This window comes from Nicotiana tomentosiformis, chromosome 4 (assembly GCF_000390325.3).
Source record: "Nicotiana tomentosiformis chromosome 4, ASM39032v3, whole genome shotgun sequence".
NCBI classification, from domain to species: Eukaryota; Viridiplantae; Streptophyta; class Magnoliopsida; order Solanales; family Solanaceae; genus Nicotiana; species Nicotiana tomentosiformis.
The window spans coordinates 76,923,675-76,944,111 of NC_090815.1; the positions used below are offsets into that span (position 1 = coordinate 76,923,675).

General features: G+C 35.8%; 2 protein-coding genes and 1 long non-coding RNA gene across 4 annotated transcripts; 2 read left to right on the forward strand and 1 right to left on the reverse strand.

Moving 5' to 3' along the window:
* The first annotated feature begins 372 nt into the window (after positions 1–372).
* Positions 373–5,651, forward strand: LOC104118360 (eukaryotic translation initiation factor 3 subunit F-like). Of its 2 annotated transcripts, XR_691247.4 has the most exons (7): positions 373–767; positions 1,380–1,459; positions 2,923–3,152; positions 3,500–3,621; positions 3,704–3,817; positions 5,203–5,343; positions 5,442–5,651. XR_691247.4 is itself a non-coding variant. In XM_009629585.4 (6 exons), the coding sequence occupies exons 1-6, from the start codon at positions 546–548 to the stop codon at positions 5,290–5,292; spliced, it is 858 nt and encodes a 285-aa protein (XP_009627880.1). In that variant the 5' UTR covers positions 373–545; the 3' UTR covers positions 5,293–5,651. The 2 variants fall into 2 exon arrangements, 1 of the variants encoding a protein (XP_009627880.1); XM_009629585.4 differs by having other exon boundaries at positions 5,203–5,651.
* Positions 5,652–15,279: 9,628 nt separating this feature from the next.
* On the forward strand, positions 15,280–17,661 carry LOC104118358 (uncharacterized). The gene is made up of 2 exons (XM_009629583.4): positions 15,280–15,881; positions 17,187–17,661. Exons 1-2 carry the CDS (start codon positions 15,560–15,562, stop codon positions 17,498–17,500), a joined length of 636 nt encoding a protein of 211 aa, XP_009627878.1. The 5' UTR covers positions 15,280–15,559; the 3' UTR covers positions 17,501–17,661.
* On the reverse strand, positions 17,558–18,598 carry LOC117282004 (uncharacterized). Its single transcript, XR_011415474.1, has 2 exons — positions 18,507–18,598; positions 17,558–18,029 (listed from the first exon to the last, which is right to left on the reverse strand). It is a non-coding gene; the product is annotated as an uncharacterized lncRNA (long non-coding RNA).
* Positions 18,599–20,437: the final 1,839 nt, after the last annotated feature.

Below are 20,437 nucleotides of genomic sequence, written 5' to 3' on the forward strand. Positions count from 1 at the left end.
CATGGTGTATAATTGACTACAAAGTAGCTTAAATTTTTGATCGATTCAATTATGTACCGTAGGGGAAAGACTTGTCAAAATAGGGACTAATAGTCTGTTTGACCAAACTTCTCCGATTCTAGAAGAAGTTTTTTGTTTTTCAAAGTTGAAGTGTTTAGCCAAGTTTTTGAAAAAAAAAAAATACTTGTCAAAATAAATTGATTTTAGAAGTTTGGTCAAACAAGTTATAAATCTAAACAGTGGTTACAATAGAGAAGGTGTGTTTGGTGCGAAAAAAAAAATATTTTTCTAAAACAATTAAAAAAGTCCCCACACCGCTCACACAAAAATCTAAACAGTGGCTATTTGTGTAAAACCGCCAAATTTAGCTACAGAGAAGAACCAACTCATGTAGGCAGAACCACGGCCCAAGTCTCCTCTCGATCTTTTGCACTCGTTACGCAAAAAACCCTAGCAACATTACCCCTACCGTCCACTCCCTCTTTGGCATCTCTACAGTCTCTTTGGCCTCTCTACAGTCCTTCCATTCTTCCCTCTGAACAACAATGGCGTCCAGTGATCACACGATATTGCAATTCTCACCATCTTCAACCATCTTATCGGCCAAGGTTCACCCTTTAGTCATATTCAACATATGTGACTGCTACGTTAGACGTCCCGATCAAGCTGACCGCGTCATCGGCACTCTTCTCGGCTCTGTATTGCCTGATGGTACTGTTGACATTCGAAATTCCTATGCCGTTCCTCACAGCGAGTCACAAGATCAGGTTCGTTTCTCAATATTCTTTCTGATAAACTGTAATTGGACAAAGAAAAGTTTCAGCTATCTTGTTTAAGGTCAATTTGGCCGATTGTTAGATTTATAATGAACATAGATAACCTAGTTCAGTAATTTTTGTTTTTAATTTCAAAATGATGAGATGAAGGGACAAATTGTGTAAATTTAGGGCATAAAGGGCATTTTTGGAGAGCTCTAGATGAGTTGCCTAATTGCGATTTAATTGCTAGTGCAGAGAATGTGACTGATTTGTTGTACAGTTTGTGTTTTGTATGCATAAACCAGTGGTTAACTATGCAGAGAATGTGAATACATGTACCAGTTGTACGCAGTTGCAGATTTGCACAACCTGTAATTATGCCTGTTGCACTGTCTTAGTGCAAATATTTATATAATATATTATTTACCCATCAAAAAAAAAAAACTATGCATGGGAAATACTAAACAAAATAATTTCATATAGTTAATGTACAATACAAAATAATTTTTTCTTTCTTTATTTTTGTTCTCAACTTTGCATACCACATTTCTATTATGGACTGTATTTCTTTCTAGATGTTTTTTTATGATTATATATTTTTGCGCATTTTGTCCATTTTAGGTTGCATTGGATATTGATTACCATCACAATATGTTATCATCTCATCAGAAGGTGAATCCAAAGGAAGTCATTGTCGGATGGTAATCCACCTTTCCTTGTTTCTTTTGGTTAAAGTTTCTTTGTGTTGCTAAATTGTTTCTGTGGTGGAAAAGTCTTTAGCTCCAACTATTTCTAGAATTGGGGACTTTTATATATTGCTGCAACATGAAATCTTTGGTGTCCATTAACCTTATAATATAAGTAGTATACATTGTGATTAAAATTGGAATATGATATCCGCAGCATGCCATGTTTGACCATTGATGAAAAAGATGGCTGAAATGTGAACATATATATACAATTTCGACTTCCATATACATATTAAGAGAAAAGTTGGGACTTGTTTGGGGGAGACTACCCTAGACGACCATAGGTGGCTAAAATTTCATGAGGCTACTGCAATGTGGAAATGCTTTAAGCTTGGTATTCCCTGTCCTTTATCTTTCACCATTTTCTTTTTAAATTGTGATTAAAGTATTTAACTTTAATATATGCGTGTGTGTGTTGGTGCATATACATAATATGTTATACATTTAAAAAGATTCGGTGACTTACAATATTCTTGTGTACGCATATGATTTTATGCCAGTAGTTAAGTTAATTTTTTTGTCCCTTTTTTTGGTTTGGTGTACATTTTAATGCATTGATGTAGTTTTTCTTCATTTATTTTTGAAATACAAAATTCTTGGGCTTGGTGCCCCTATCCTTGGGACTAATGAAGATATGATTGTGACGTTCTTTTTGTGTAGACGGCTTAACAGGCTAGGCTTGATTATTCTTGCTGACTTCAATATTTTAGTTCGTTCATGGCATCTCATTTTGTTATCTGGAAATTCTTTTAATTTACTGTTTGCAGTTGAAAGATGTTGAAAAGAATGACAAATGACGTTTGAAAGCAGGAAGAAGGAAATAGAGAATCCATTAAATGTAACCTGTATTCAGTGTACGAAGTATTCCATTAACAGAATGCACCTACTTATTGGTCCTTAGAACTTATGAGTACTGGCAACTATATGTTGCATATCACATATTTGAATTCTTGGTGTTATCTGCCTATGAACATACTTCATAACTCCTTTTAAGTTCCAGTTATCTTGAATATTTAACTGCATATAAATCGATCATTGACCTGTGAACTTCCTGCTTTATGTAGTAGTGAACAGGTTAAAACTTGTAATACTAGAGCTGATGAAACTGTGACTATCTGATACTTGGACTTCACAGGTTTTCTATTGGTTTTGGAGTTAACAGAATGCACCTACTTATTTGTCCTCAGAACTTATTAGTACTGGCAACTATATGTTGCATATCACATACTTGAGTTCTTGTATCTGTCTATCAACATACTTCATAACTCCTTTTAAGTTCCAGTCATCTTGAATATTTAACTGCATCCAAAGTCGATGATTAGCCTGTGAACTTCCTGCTTTATGTAGTGGTGAACAAGTCAAAGCTTGTAATACTAGAGCTGATGAAAGTGTGACTATCTGATACTTGGACACAGGTTTTCTACTGGCTTTGGAGTCACAGGTGGTAGTGCTTTGATCCATGAGTTTTATTCCAGAGAAACTACAAATCCTATACATTTGACCGTTGACACTGGATTCACAAATGGGGAAGCTTCTGTAAAAGGTTTTGTTTCTGTGCTTTTGTCTATTGGAGACCAGCCGCTTGCTGCCCAATTTCAGGAAGTACCTTTGGACCTGCGCATGGTTGAAGCTGAAAGGGTTGGATGTATGTCTCCACTTACCTCCCATACCATATAGGATGGGTTAATTTTCTTTACATTTCTTCGTTTTTTTTAATTTTTTCCATACTGTGACTGATGCGAGTGAATAGGGGTTGATGAATCCCCAGTACACTGTGATTGAGTTCATTATAATATCTTTGATGATCAAATTATCATCCATCCAAAGTAGACGCAAAAAGTAGCTATAGTGTAATGTGTTCCAATAGAAAGGGTAAGAAGTGGTATCTTTTTTATATTTGGTTGGAGAAAGAGTTAGAGAGCATAAGTCATGTTAATTTCCTTTGCACAATAAAATTTCTCACCGGAGTTTTCTTATGTTCCATTACTTCAGTTGATATACTTAAGACGACTACAGTAGACAAACTTCCCAACGATCTTGAAGGAATGGAAGCCTCAATGCAACGATTACTTTCTCTGATTGATGACGTCTACAAATATGTTGATGATGTTGTGGTAACTGAACTTTGCAGTACTCAAATTTTGCACTTGCTCTGCTCTTTTTTTAGTCATTTACCATATTGATATTCCTTTGCAGGAAGGACGTGTGCCACAAGATAATAAAATCGGAAGGTTCATATCTGATACCGTGGCTTCCCTTCCCAAGCTCTCATCTGAAGACTTTGATAAGCTCATTAATGATGGTCTCCAGGTAGTTATTTTTACCTTTAAATTGGATTGCTAATTTCCAATGTTTCCTTCCTATTCCCTCTCCACCCTTCCTAACCAAGTGGAAAAGAAAGGAAAAGAAAGCAAGACTGTAGACATATTATTTTACTTCTCCCTAGCTCTTACACACTGTAGTTAGAAATTTCAGGAATTACCTTTTGTTGGTTATTTGTGGAAAGGAGAAGTACTTCAGTGAAACATCCAATTAGCTTTGTGGCAATTTCTGCTTTGAGCTAATCCTTATAGCAAGTTCTGCTTCAACTTCTAATATAATAACATTTCTCATTCTGTTTAAACACTTTTAGGTATGAGAACAAACTGATGGATTCTTCTATTTTCTTCTTGTCCATGTTTTCTCCAATCCATGCACACTTGCCTTGGCAGCTGGCTCTTCCACCCCTGCATGTTTTTACCCTTACCCTAAGCATCTATACCCCTTTTCTCTTCTTTTTCCCTTCTTCCCAGTTAAAAATAGGCCACTTGAACCTAAAACACCATACTTCTGTTTTCTAATTGACTAACTGCAGCTTGAGATCCTGCTAAAATGGCAGCCATGTTATCACTTCATTGTCATACATCTTTTACTGCGTCTTTAATGATAAAAGCTTGAGATGTATCGATCTTGGGGAAAAGAACCTGGAAAATGTAGTCTTATGGGAATTTCAACTAGTTTATTCGCTCTATAATGCTTTCCATTCCCTACCATTTCTTCTCCTTGTAAAACTCCAGTCTTGGTTCTTTTTTTACAACTTCCCTCTCATCCTGGACCACCAGGCCTTCCCCCTATGTGGTCAGCCCTTCCTCTTTATTCTCCTTTTCTCTTTTCAATTTAAAGTTTTGTACCATAAAATTCCATATTATCTTTCATATTAAGCACATGTAAAATGTTGGACAAAATTCGTGATTCATCATGTTAATAAAATGTAGCACAAGAGTCTAGCTGATCATTAAATGGTCATTTGGTTTAGAAACAAGTTATTCATGGATTGTAATACAAAGATTAATAATGTAGGGGTATACCTTGTACAAGGATTAATATGCATAAATTGAAAATTGCTACCAAACATTATAATAGCAATGCATTTGTTGTATACCTTGATTGATTTGTCTAATACCTTTAACCAAATGTGTCCAAAGTGTTTATGTGCTACAAAAAAGGGTCTAGGGCCGTAGTTGCCTCATAGCAAAAAGTTGAAGCGGCTCTATGATTGTTTGTAGAATTATTATGTGTGGCTATGTTGGCCCCCTTAAGTTTCTTGCTTTTTTAAAATGCAATATAAATGCTAATAAGTTTGTCAGTTACCATTGATATGAATGAAGCTCAAACCAGATCAGGTTGCCTGACCCTGAGTTAAACTTTCCTTGCAGGACCAATTGCTCTTGCTCTATTTGGCAAGCCTCACAAGGACACAACTGAGTTTTGCAGAAAAACTCAACACTGCTGCTCAAATCCTGTGATGATGATTAATTCATTCTCGTGTTGTACTGCAACATCAGAATTTTCTCTAGGTAACTGATTTTTGTTCTGAACGATGATGAGGTCGGTCCTTATGAGAGGGAGAATTGTATTTTATAGTTTGTTATTAGTTTTCATGTTTTCGTTTCAGTTTTGTACAAGGCAAACAACATATATGGTGAAGACGGAGGTAGACTTAGCTTACTTGATTCATTTGAATCCTTTTTGGATTTCGCTTTGTTGGAATGGCTGTTTTGATCCTTATTTTGTCACTCTTAGAAAGTGTTTGTTCGATGCGTATGAAGAATTATTGGAAGGGTAAACATGATATCTATCAATTATAGAGTTTTTTACATCACAATTTTAACATGTAGATATTCAATTTATTTAATAGTCAACACAACACGATGCTAAACAGCTAAAGAGCAAACTATATAACTAACCTTTGTCGAAAACCATGAGCTCATTTGAACGATGTAATTCTCAGTTTGTTCTAGTGTTCTTTTCTGTCCATAAGGTCAGATCCCACTGTTTCCTTAGATTAGCTCATAGGACGTAATACAAAATACTGAAGCTTACATTTTAGTTTAGTGGTACATACATGTTGGAGTAAAGGAGTGTTGCGGATGTTATATATTTTACTTTAGTACCTTTTTTTACCCTTTGATACAAAATATACAAGTTAAAGCTCCGTGATGTTTTTGACTACGTCGCGTAAAATGGAATGGCCAAAGTATGAAAGAATCTGCCATGAGTGAATGCTAGAATGCAAAACTCCATTAAAAGTTTCATCGACAGTTAACCATTAAAAAATTTTGAATTCGAAAATCAGGTTTTAGGAAATTGTTATTTATTTGGATAGGGTGTTATTGCAAATGATTGGGAATATCCTTTGGAGTTTATATCTCAATTTTGAGAGAGTTCGGTGAAGATTGAGTTGGTTTTGGTAGAGATTTTTGAATAAACTCGAAGAGGACGATATAAATAATCTGTATATATTTTGTATATCGGGTGTACAAACGACATATAAAATAATACAACTAACATAATTGTACAGAAGTTATATAATTTAACCGGATTCTACACAAAAAATTGCATGCAAGTTGTATGTTTTGACCGAATTCTGTACAACAAAAAGTTGTATGTAAATTGTATATTTTGACCGAATTTATATATATTTTGTAAAAAAATTCTAGCTACTTTTTAAAAATCTAACTAATTAAATCAGGTAAATATTATCCTAATTTTATATCTACAAGAAAAATTCCTTATTTATACCCATAGAGACAAGCATTTTGTATCAAAATTCCCTTAAAACTTTTGGGGTATTAGGGACAAGGTGCAATTCAACTTTGACAGCTTATTCTTCTATTAATCTAAAAAGGTTAAAGGGTAAAAGTTTATTCGTATCAAATGTTTACACCAATTCAATAAATATATGATACATGCCTTTATAAATATGGTATCACTAAATCATAATTAGTTACAAATACATTCTTTCCTTAATTTATCACTTAACTATGGTAAATTATCATAATTTGGTATAAATACCCGATGCACATACATTTTAATGTGATCTTAAAAATTCACTACCCTTTTCTGTCAAATTTTATATCTACAATAGAATAAACAAAATAATAAAAAATGAAAATAGCATAAAAGATGTGAAAAACAAAGAAAACGGAGTAAAACATTCTCGTTCGTTCTTCACTATCTTTTCTTTCAATTTTATTTGTTTTTTCATTAACTAAAAGTTTTCTGGAAAGTTAATAGTAATACTTACACATATATGACAATTTTACTAAAGTGACAAACAATGTGACAAAGAGTGCGTCAAAGAACATGGAAAGCATAGTGCAAGCTACACTTAGAATCAATATATTTTACTTGTTTATCTTTAAAGCATTAGCTGTAAAAAGGGACATTCTAATTCAAACATTCCATGTGGATGAATTAAATAAACAGCGACTTACCATCTAACGAGTAGATTAACATGTACTAGTAATATTATTTATCGTACATATAGCTCAGTTATTGTGCTAGATTGTTGTGTTTCATGAGATTTATCGTACACATAATATATTATCTTTTTGGTACTTGATTACCTATTTAAAATTTTAAAAAAAGGATAAATAAATGAATTGAGAACATATTTCTAGAGGATGATCCATCTTCCCCCCTCCCCCCCCCCCACCCCCCAAAAAAAAAAAAAATTCTGGTGATTATATTATATGGTCAAGATTTTGTTGATCAGAAGACAGTTACAACCAAAGAATTTATTTAATTCATTAATTTAAAACACAAAAAATAAAGAAAGAGATAAGTCAGTAGTAAAATCATAGAATTCTCAAAGTGATGACTAATGATTTATTCTAGACTAGTTGACCGGTCTAAGAGAATTTAATGAGGCTGGTCTAGAAGTCGCAGTCCAAAACCTATAGAAGACCATATATAAGCTATTGCTATTAACTACTTTTAGTTCACTTTTATTTGACATTTTTTTAGTTTTCACCTCCCTTAAAAAAAATAATAAACGAAATACATAATTTACCATGATACCCATATTAATTGATGCATATTTTATTGGATGTGAGAAAATAATTTGAAATAAGTAATAAATACTGTGGGTATAACAAAAAAAAAATTGTCTTCTCTTAATATGCGTAAAGTGACAAATAAAAATAAAAATCTATTTTTAGATACATACAAAGTGAATGAATACAAAGTGAATGAAGGGAGTAATAATTACGTAGTTGGAAATGGTCCAACTAGTACTAAGGCCTAATGCCTTTGGAGTTTGGATGACTCTTCAATACCTTCCAAGTAGTCTATAGCTTAATTTCTCATGTTGTACTAGTCATACTTACACGACCTCCCTTCCTTTTTTAAGGGTGACATTAGGTTCAATGTAGTGATACTAGTTTAAAAGAATTTCACACTGTTATCATACCCTAAAAATTAATTAGATATAATCATTTATAGATAATATTAGTAACTTAGAAGTAGTTGTGGCTCAACACCGAAATTTGTAAGCAAAAGGTTTATGAACTTTAGAGAGAGAAAGACCAAGATCTCTTTAATTCCAAACTAACCAAATTGCCACTCAACAATGGTCACATCCCCACTCCCGGCTAGAGACCCAACTCCTCGAATACCACTGGAACCCCCCGATATTACTAATGAAGTCCCCCAGACTGAAATGGAGGAAGACAACCCAAAAGAACTCCTTCAAGGAAATCCTGATGGAAAAAAACCCTGAGTTCTTTCATCTCCTATGGGATAAATTTTCCTTTACCACCCTGCACCCATTTTGAATTAAATACAGGAAATATCCAATCCTACTATCTAATGTAGACAAAATCAAACTATACAAATCATGAAAGTACTCACTAATTGTCAAACTGTTTGGGAAAACAAATCCCTCACTAGCTACTGAGAGTAAAGCTCACCCATCTATGGAATCCAATCGAACCACTCATACTCATTGGTCTAGGATGAGATTTCTTCATAGTTAAATTCGGCATTGAAGAAAGAATGAGTATAGTCTTGAATGAGGGGCCATGGTTTGTAGCTGGATACTTCCTATCCGTCTATCAATGGGAACCCAATTTCGTTCCGGCAGAATCAAAGCTTTCAGTAACCGCAGTATGGATCAGGCTACAACATCTGCCAATTGAATACTATAAAAATCCATTTTGGAGCAAGTAGGCAACAAGATAGGAAAATTGCTATAAATTGATACTTGTACCTCATCTACACTACGGGGAGGTATGCAAGAATTTGAGTCCAAGTTTCGGTAGAAATACCAGTCACTACTACCGTCACCATTGGCATGCATAGCCAGCCAATTGTATATGAAGGGGAGGGGATACTCTATAAGGGATGTGGGCGAATTGGCCATACACTGAGGAGCTGTGAGTTTGTAACCATACCTACCCCAACAAATGACTAGACTGCACCAAGCAGTAGCTCCACTAGTGAGCCTATCGCGAAGGACCCAACATCTCAATAGCGCATAACTCCCTTCTCAAAGAGCAGACGAAACCAACATAAAGGAGATAGACCACAAAGACACAACCAGGGGAAAGGTCAAGAGGGAACAACATCCAGGTAAAGAGGTTCAATGCCTACTCAAGTAAGTTCTTAGACCCAAAATGTAACATCACCATGGGTAACGACAGTAACACCCCAAAAGGGAAGGACTCGGATAACCAATTGGGATCTCCTACGCGGTCAGTGGAGCGCAAAATAGATATGGACCCACAAATGGGCCACCAATGCGGAGGCCCAACTCATATGGGGCATGGGCAACACACACGCACGCCCGCATGCTAATATCACTGGGACAAAAAGGCATCTAATTTCTTCTAACCCAATGTCAAAAGATGCCAATTTGGAAAAAATGGGCAGCCCTCAAAGTCCCACAAAAGATGCCATATACAAGAATGAAAAGGGAACGGACCCCACTCCAAAATTGACCTTGTTCCTCCAAAATCTAGTTCTTTCCCATAGTCTAAGAGCACTTGCAGATGCTTTGACAACCCAGGTCCAATCAAAAGTGGGCCACCCATCTCCTACGATACACCAACCTAACTATACACCAATATCACACACAACCCTCTATGGAAACTCCTCCGATTACGTCTCACCTAGTAGAGGCAATCGAGTACCTGCTCAAAATTAATTACCCCATCTGATCAGTGAGGTGACACTGGTTTTCAATCCTCCAACATTGAGCAAAGAATATAAATCCCCCTACACGGAACCCAACAAAGAAGAAATGAGTTATATTCATAATGCAGAGAGTGAGTTGTTCTCTACAAACAAAACCAGCGTAGAATACAAAGAGAAAGCCACAAATGGAGAACCAAACTCCCCATAACCAACACCAATACACAACACCTCTCACGATCTCCTCTATCCCACTTCCATCGCAGCACACGCCTGGACCGTGGTTAGAGATAGCGCTACAGGGATAGTCCCAAACGTTACAAATGATGATAGGGCCAAGTCTTAGTAGCAATCAACATCCAAAACCACAATACTTAGAGCGTCTAGCGACCCATCCACTGCACCAGGACCCGCCCAATTTTGGCCACCAACTGTGGATGTCAATGTTTCTACAGGCTCAGTACACGGGTACTCAACAACCCCTATCAATTGAAGAGATCAACAGTCTGATGGGCCAGCTATGCCAGACCATGCTCTTCTTCACACTAATGGACCTAGAAGCACCGATTCCGTCCCCTGCCTTCATACTATGGCCACCAGTAGAGCAAATTCCACTACCACCACCAAACTTTTTATCACCACTGGAATAACTGAACAGGGGGACCAACTAAACCCTAGATTACCTCAGGGAGTCCAACTTAGACCTGGAGAACATACTGGAAAAATTAGGAGTCCCAAAGACAAAAGTCTTTCTCATGTAGGAGACTCAGGAGATAGTGTTCAAATAAAAATACGGAGAAATGCTTATTACTCTTTGCCCCAGAAAACACATAAGCTGCAGGCTAGATCTTCGAGTGCCCTTATCTCTAAACTCAGGGAGCTCGACAGTAGTCATAAACCATCTGGTGGGACTCGTGAAGACAAACCATGTGGGCAAGGGGAAGGGAATCAAGAGAAAAGCCCCATCTCAGAACACGTTATTGATGAACTTCATAATATGGAATGCGAGGGGAGCGAACAATGCTGAGTTCTATAGACACGGTGCTTCAATGGTCAAGCTACACAACCCAGCTCTACTTGTCTTGCTGGATACAAGAATGACTGACCACAAGAACCTCACTACTGAGCTGAAATTCTCAGCTCAATTCCAAACCCCTTATGTAGGGAAATCTGGGGGAATTGTGGTCATGTGGAAAGATGATCTTGTGAAGCTTGAGGAAGTCTCCACTACACCACAGGGAGTTCATGTCATGATAAAGGTAATTCCATACACCTCTCAGTGGCTATTTTCTGTAATTTATGCTAGTAACTATTTGAATGATATGAATAGGTTTTGGGATTATTTAGAATACATGGACTCTGTTTATAAGGGTAGTTGGCTTGTAGGGACAAATTTTAATGAAATACTAAAAATAAGAGATAAATCTGGGAGAAATATCATAAATAACAGTAAAATAATAGATTCTGAAACTGTTTGAATCAATGTAGGCTTATGGACCTAGGATTTAAAGGGTTTAAATATACTTGGACAAATAAGAGGTACACTAGGAGGCAGGACCTCATCACTGAGAGGCTAATTAGGAGTTTTGCTACAGATGACTCGATTGAAATGTTCCCTGAATCTACTGTTACTCATTTGCCTAGAACTCACTTTGACCACTGCCCTCTTCTCCTTAACATTATTAGTCAACACCACAGTGGTCATAGAAAACCTTTTAGGTTTGAATCTATGTGGTGAAACCATCCCAAATTCCCATCCATTGTGCATGAGAGCTTCCCACCAACTAATGACCTTTTGAGGGTAACTAGTGTGTTAAAAAATAGAGTGACTAATTGGAATAAGCATGTGTTTGAGGTTTTTTTTATAGGAAAAAATACATTCTTGCCATACTAAATGGCATGCAAGAGTCTAATGTTTAACCTTTCAGTAGATTCCTTCATGAGTTAGAAGCCAATATCCAACTTGAATTCTCAGCTATCCTAAAAAATGAAGAGGATTTTTGAAAGTTGAAATCTAGAATCAATTAGTTGTATGATGGGGATGCCAACACAAGGTTCTTCCACATAACCGCTCTCAACAGAAAGAGGAGGAACATGATTCTATGCTTAAAAGATGAAGTAGGTAACCTAATTTAGGAACCTCAGCACATCAAAGACACCATCTTGGGTTATTTCAATAATCTTTTTACCACAACCTACCAATCATCTACCTGGAACACTTCATATAATACTGATAGACCTCTAGTTCTATCCAACAGTGACAAAGAAACTATGGACCTTCCCCTTAGGTTATCTGAAATCAAGAATGTCATTAATTCTTTCAAACCTCTGAAAGTACTTGGGCCTGATGGACTCCATCCCCTATTCTACCAGAAATACTGGTATATCCTTTCTAGCCAGGTCAACAACTTATGCCAGAAGGTATTCTCCACATCCATAATTCCCTCTGATATGAATAGAACCTACTTATGCCTAATTCCCAAAATGCCATAATGCTACAGTACTAAAGAACTTTAGACCAATTGGGCTGTGAAACATCATATACAACCTGGTCACAAAGATCATTGTGAATAGGATCAAGCCAATCCTTCACATTATCATTGGCCTCACTCAGGCTAGTTTCCTATCAAATAGAAAAGTTGCAAACAATTCTATTATTGTCCAGGAATACATCACTCATTTTCAAAAAATAAAAGGGAAAAATGTCAACATGATCCTAAAGATTGACCTAGAAAAAGTATTTGACAGACTTGAGTGGTTCGTCATTAGGACTCCCTGTTGTTCTTTAACTTCCCAACTAGGCTGATCAAGCTGATCTTTTCTTGTCTTTCTTCTAGCTCTATTTCTATTCTGGTCAATGGGAACCAAACCAGCTACTTCAACCCAACTAGAGGGATCAGACAGGGAGACCCCATCTCTCTATATCTGTTCATAATCTGTATGGCAAGGCTATCAAGGACAATTGAGATTGCAGTACTTAGGAAAGATTGATTCCCCACCAACATCAGTAGGGGTGGTCTCAAAATATCACACATATTATTTACTGATGACCTTACTCTGTTTGCTAGAGCCAATAGAAAAAACTGTGATACTATCTTGGCTTCCATAGAGGAGTTCAATGCTGCTTCAGGATTGAAGGTCAACTTCCTGAAATCCAAGGTTATTTTCTTAACCAATTGTAAGGATGATTGGGCCAACCTATATAGATCCATGTTAGAAATTAGGAAAAGCACAGATTTTAACAAATGCCTAAGCTTTTCCATCTTCCACAAAAGACCCATAAATAATTATTTCCAATTCAGCATGGATAACATGAATACAAAGCTTGTAGGTTGGAAAACCAAGTTCTTAAACATGGCTGGCCGTACAACATTTGCATAGTCAAGCCTAGGAATTATCCCCAGCCATGTGATGCAAAAAATGAGACTGTCATCCCATATAACTAACCAAATAGATAGAATCCAAAGGAACTTTATTTGTGCACCACATCGGAAAAAAGAAATCTACACTTAGTTAAATGGGATACAGTGACTAAGCCAAAAAATGGAGGGGGGGGGAGGGGGGAGGGACTTGGTTTACAACAAGACCAGATGAAGAACAAGTCTAGTCACGCAAACCTAGCCTGGAGAATGTATCACAACACAGACACAATTTGGGCTAGAGTCTTTTCGGGAAAAATATTGTAGTCGGAGGCAGAGTAGGGTTAAAGCCAAAACTAGGACATGGCAATGCATTCAGGAGGAATGGAAGGTATGCACAAAAGCTTCTAGGTGGGCGGTTCATAAAGGGGATATAGTGAACTTCTTAACTAACAACATCCCTAACATGCAACCACTCCACTCTATCTTTCCAGGCCCCTAGCAAAATAATGAAATGACTTTGAATTTAATTCAATGTACTCCAATGGGGAGTGAAACTTTAGTATTGTAGACTACCCCATTCCTTAGGCCATCTCCAATGTTATCCAGTCTACTTTTATCCCCTATACTACCAATGCTGAAGACAAGCTAATCTGGAACCTCACAAGCAATGGGATATTCAGTGCAAAAATTGCCTCCTCTTTCATTGATTATGATTTGAGCACAATAATGCCCAAGATGACCAATTTAGCTGGATATGGAGGCTTAAGGTCCCAAATAAAATTAAAATATTCACTTGGCTCGTGCAACATAACAGGCTGCCAATATCAAATACCTACATCACATTAGCATGATTATCAAACCCATCTGCTACTTCTGTAATACAGATGTGGAAGACATCAACCACATTTTCTTTGACTGTATCAATGCCAAAATTTTCTAGGTGAAATTATAACTTGAATGCACTAACCATGCATGCTATCCTTTCCTCTCTTTCTCCATGCAAAACTGGGAATAAACCTGGAATAAGCTAAAGAAGATGCCTTTCAATGACATAATTGGTTGGAAATTCCTACTACCTTTCTGCTTCTGGAGCATCTGGCTAACTAGAAACAATAATGTATTTGATAAAAAGAGAAACTACATCCCTGTTGATCAAACCATTGCTAGGGATGTGTAATACTATCATGTGGCAGTGCACCATAGAGCCACCACAAACACAACCACCATTCACGTAAAATGGCAACCACCAGTTATTGGGTACTATATATTAAATACTAACGGGATGCATGTACTACCACATGAATAGGGGGAGTTAGTGGAGTATTCAGGAATAACAGGGGAGACTGGGTGTACCTTACATGAAGGGGATGCCACATACTACTAGTATCATGGCACAATTCCAAGCCCTTTGGCAGGGACTAAATATTACACTTGACCATACTCTAATACCCCTAGAGATCAACACTGATTCTGAACTAGTTATAAAAATGTTAAAGCATGGAAACTTCCATTATAACTCCATTATTTATGAATACAGATTCCATCTGGGGAGCCCAGCACCAGGACATAGCTTCAGGGAGCAGAACCAAGTAGCGGACCTCCTCGCCAAAGAAGGTGCCAGAAAAGAAATTTTTGAAAGGATCGATCTTTTTGGCAGTTCCTCTAGTGTTTGCAAACGTCGCAATATGGGCAGACATCCTAGGAACTGTATTTACAAGAAAAATTAATGTTTGTAATACTAGTATGATGCTAGACAATAAATATGGAACTCATGGGAGCTCAGCCTCTCATATTATGCTGTAATTATTTTGAAAAAAAAAAAAAAAAAAAAAATAATATATATATATATATATATATATATATATATATATATATATATATATATATATATATATATATATATATAAAATCAATCATAACATATTAAAATACACTCATATATAAAAATTCTCTTACACAGCTATTAGTTTACATAATTTAACACTTTTAAAAGTTGTGTTCATAGATTTTTGTTGATAATTCGTCCTCGATCAACTTAATGGCCAATTTTCAGTCAACATCATAATAGGGGTTAACACATGCTCGAGCCATATATATTTACATGTAAAAACACAATAAAACACACAAACACACTTTTTTTTCATTCTTTCAACTCACACATTTTCTTTATTACATTCTTCTAACATCTTAAACTCAAACTTCTCCTCCTCCTTCCTCTTCTCTGCAACTAATTAACATGACTGACAACACTTCCTTGTGTTATTTCCATCCCAAAGTAGTGGTTGTGGGAGTATGTGCTTTGTGCTTATATGAAAGGCTTCTAGTCTTGGCTTCTAAGCAAGAAAAGAGCAATAAGAAGAAGAGAGATCAACACTACTACAGTTTCTTGAGTGCAGAAAAGAAGAATGACGATCATCATCAATCAAGAATTCATTATCTGCCAAAGATGTTTGCTTTGAGCTCTCTTCTCAGTCGCCTTGACATTAGACATGACCGGAAAGTCGAAGAGATTATTCGTGATCCTACTCATGATGATGCTTCCACTTGCAGTTATGAAGGTTATCATTAATTTCTTTTTCCTCCTTTTTTTTCCTATTTAGCATAACCGGAACCAGAATTTGAAGTTATAAATTTTGAATTTTTCATCTAAATCATAGCTCACTGTGGTTTCCCATTTTGCAATTAAATATTTATATATTTTCAATAAATTTTTAATATAAATACGAGATTTAAGCAAAAACTACTTGGTTCATCTGAACCCTTAGCTAATATATATTATATCTTTATTATCAGGAGGCGAATTCAAAGTTTAAATTTGATGAGTTCGACTTTTTAATATTCAAACAGCTGAAACCATTACATTTTTGTAATTATGGATTCAGAATTTTGTGTTTTTGAAAATTTACTACTTTTTCAGATAAACATATTTATGCTCTATGTGAAAAATGTTGGATCAAATCTATCGCATCCGTCTCTGTCACTACCCATCCTTGCCCCACCTTTTTTTAATTTTCCTTTTGGACAAACCCCCTTTCTTGAGAAGTTATGATGTTCTTGAAGTATTCAGCCTTTACTTTATCTTGGTTCTATATATTTAGACATTTATGTGGTAGTAAGTATTATTGGGTAAAATAGCTAAATTAATGTGGCCTCAAATCTTACTATTACTTTAAGTTCTGTTTATCTAAAGTCACAACGGCCAGTAATTTTGAAAATTAGGTAACAAATGAATAACTACCACCGAATAAGTGCCATTACTTTTTATCATTAGTTAAGGGCCTTTTAGTTTTACTTATAGATATTTTTAATTATAGCGTTCTGTTTTCATGGTTGAGTTTCGAGCAAACTTTCCATACAAAGTGCATGTAGTTACATAATGATGTGTTACGTAAAACTTGCATACAAATTATAGCTACTATAGTAGTATTTTTGTTGCGTACTTATAACTCTGCAATAATTAATAATGCTAATTTATTGCTAAAGTCAAATTGAATATGACTATTGAGAACTTTTCTCCTCTTTTCCTTCTTTCACTTTACCCATTGTTTTGACGAGGCCTTTGTATATATGAGGAGTAACAATGTTTTCCTTAATTTTTAAGACATTTTTCTTCTATTCTTCTTTTTATTGCTTGTATATAATACAACAATGATTGTTTCTCTTTACTTCTATTTTATATTTCCTCCTTTTTTTGCTTATTCGTTGATGATGAAAAAATATGAATCCCTTTAGATGCACGTAAAATATATAACAATAATTAATTGTTTTACTCATTGACTTCTCTATTTTTCTAGTTCCCCTTTTCCTCTTCATTTTTTTCCCTTTCTTGAATAAGGTTAACTCTAATTTATAACTTTTTGTAGACTCTTTTATATCAATAAAGTTTGAAAATAATGGAGTTGCCTCATGGGAGAAGGGAGTTGCTGGCACAGTACCAAAGGTGTCACTTAAGCACTGTGACAATATGTCTAATTGGAGTAGAAGCTCAAGCAAGGAGAGCAAAGGAGCAGCAGTAATAGAGCATGCAAAGCCACGTATGCAGCTTAGGTGGCGAAAGCGGGTTGGACACATTTTCCAGCTCATCAGATTGAAGAGATCATCCACCACCAAATTAGAAGGAGTGAAGGTGAGACATGGATGGATAAGAACTCTGACAAAGAGAAAGACCAAAGAATGATTCATAGTTCATAAGGTGGCAAAAACTAAATCAAAGGGGCTTGTCCTTAAAAAAGTAAAGAAAAAGAGAGAGAAAAAAAGAGAGCTACATTTCATCCACTTACTCTCCTATCTTTTTTTCCATTTACAAGGTGTGAATGAATGGAAAATAACTTTTGTGAAGATTGGCTTAGCATTATCATACCATAGAAATTGTTTTTTTAGTCTTTCCCTTTTTACTTGTTTGGCATATCTTGTGTATCCTAAAATGAGTGACAACACCATGTTGTAGCCACTTCTTGAATTGTCTACAAAAAAGGGAGCCTCAAAACAATTCTCTCCTCCCATATGCTCCATCGGTCTATATTTGTGCGTATAGCTATTGCCAACCCATGTTATTGGCTCTTTTTGAAAGTGAAAATGGCAAAAAGTCCAATATAAATGCTTCACAAAAGGAAGAAAGAGGGAACAGGGGCCATACCTCCTATGCTTCGACGTAACTTGTCCTCTAGTTGTCTTGGTCAAAGACATCTTCTCTCTTGCTTCCCACACTACAATATCAATTGCAATAATTGACAGCTTTTGCTTTTTACTTGATAAGACAATTCTTGGAAAGTTTATGTAAATTTTTGCTTGTCCAAACTACTTACTCCAATATTATTGCGTCTGAGTGCATTTGGTGAGATTTTGCAGCATGCCAAAAAGAAACAATGCCATGTTATTAAGCTTTACTGTCATTTTGAATTCTAATCCTATTAACATGTTCTACTACGTAGTTTTTCCTCCTAAGTTCGATCAATATTTCCTTTAATAAATACACCTTGAAAATCTCCCCTCCTCCCATCCAATAGCAAAGCCAAGAGTTCTAATAATAAGATTCAAAAAATTGTTAAAATGATAAATCCGAATTTCAAACATGCCACCTAAAATAATTTTTAAAAAATTTACTACTATGCCAGAAGCTTCAATAATTATATATACAAAATTCAACAATTATATATACATAAAAAAAATTATTTTTTACCTACTTGCACAATCCAATTTTTCGACTAAGGACTTCAATTAAATCCCTTCATGCAAGGGAGCTCTACTCCTGCTCCCAGGGGCATAGTCACATAGAGAAAATGATCGGGGAACATCTTTTATCAGAAATTTATACTGTGTATATAAAAATTATATTATGTATATAATCTAAACATTATTATTATTATTATATATATATATATATAACGTTGAACATTTTTGACGGAATTTTTAATTTCGCCATCCTCCACGTGCAACCCCATCCGTCAATGGAGTATGTGATAATTAATAAGATATTATAGCTATATATATCTCCATGTGCAAAGCACATAGAGGGGGTCCTTCCTATTGTGAACGCTGTTGGGGCTGGTGAATAAGCAGCTTGCGGAAATTCTCCCCTATATGTTTGCATTCATAGCCAAAAGGGACCATATATATATATATATATAGTTGAAGAAGGACCACCATTAGTATGATGTTGAAAAAAGGAGACCAATGGGGTGGAACAGAAAATGACATCACATCAATCCCAGACTTCCCTAACGACATACCTCTAACTATTTATCCTTATTGAATGATATTCTAGTTGAAGAATGAATAAGCTTCTTCAACTCCGGGTAAAAAAAGAAATCTTTATTCGTCTTTGAATAAATTTAATTAACCACATATATAGTTTAAACAGCATATCAGTTTTTCTTTAATGAAAGTAGATCACTTGAATCGCGACTAGAATTTTCGATTTTTAAATCCTTACAATATGGATGAATTCTGTTATTTTGAATTTTCGATTAGAAGGATGAATTCCGTTATTTCATAGCCAAAATCAATTTTGCTTTTGCAGAGATGATGAAACCTTAGAATTGTGTTTTCTTGCTTGAAGTATCTTTTTCTTTCCACACTTATGGCGATATATTTAGATGTTTTTTTTAATTAGGATTTGGATGGTCATTTAATTAATTAAGAAATTGGGGTTGGAATAATTAATAATGGTCCTAGAACCCGTCATGGGTGGAGCAGTCCTAAACCTCAAACATCTTCTGCTCACACAACATTATTTTCACGACCCAAAATTCAACTAGTCGTTAGTCACCTAACCCAACCTACTAGGTGCCTAACGAATCTACTCGAGGCCTAAAATCACGCATAACAATATCAAAATCACGAATCACGCCTCAAATCGAACTTAATGAACTTGGATCTTTCAACTTTCAAAACTCGTGCCGAACCTTATCAAATCAACTCGGAATAGGCTCAAATTTTGCACACAAGTCCCAAATGACATAACGAAGCTATTTCAATCCGTGGAACCAGAATCCGATATCTTCAAAGCCAACTCCTGGTCAAACTCATGAACATTCCAAACTTTCAAATTTTCAACTTTCGCCAATAAGTGCCGAAACCTTCTAGAAATATCCAAATGCAAATCCGAGCATACGTCCAAGTCCAAAATCATCATCTGGACCTAACGGAACCATCAAAATTCCGAACTGGGATCAAATACTCAAAAGTCAACATTGGTCAACTCTTCTAACTTAAAGCTTCCTGGTTGAGAATCATTCTTCCAAATAAAATTCGAATTACCTGAAAACCAAATCCGACGATTCACACAAGTAATAATACATCATACGAAGCAAATCAAGACTTCTTATGGCTGAACATAATGCAAATGCTCAAAACGACCGATCAGGTCGTTACATTCTCCACCCTTAAACATACGTTCGTCCTCGAACGTGTCCAGAATCGTCCCAAAGCCATCAAATTGCTGTGTAAACTTACCATGTACATACCCAGGGGTGATCCCACGTCACCCTATTCCATATAGGCCCGACAACACATCATAACTGAAGATCATTACTTAAACCTTATCTCATAAGCCTTAGAACCCAATTTCTAACATCTGGAATTCCTTACAAGACCCGAATCTCGCATCTACCCA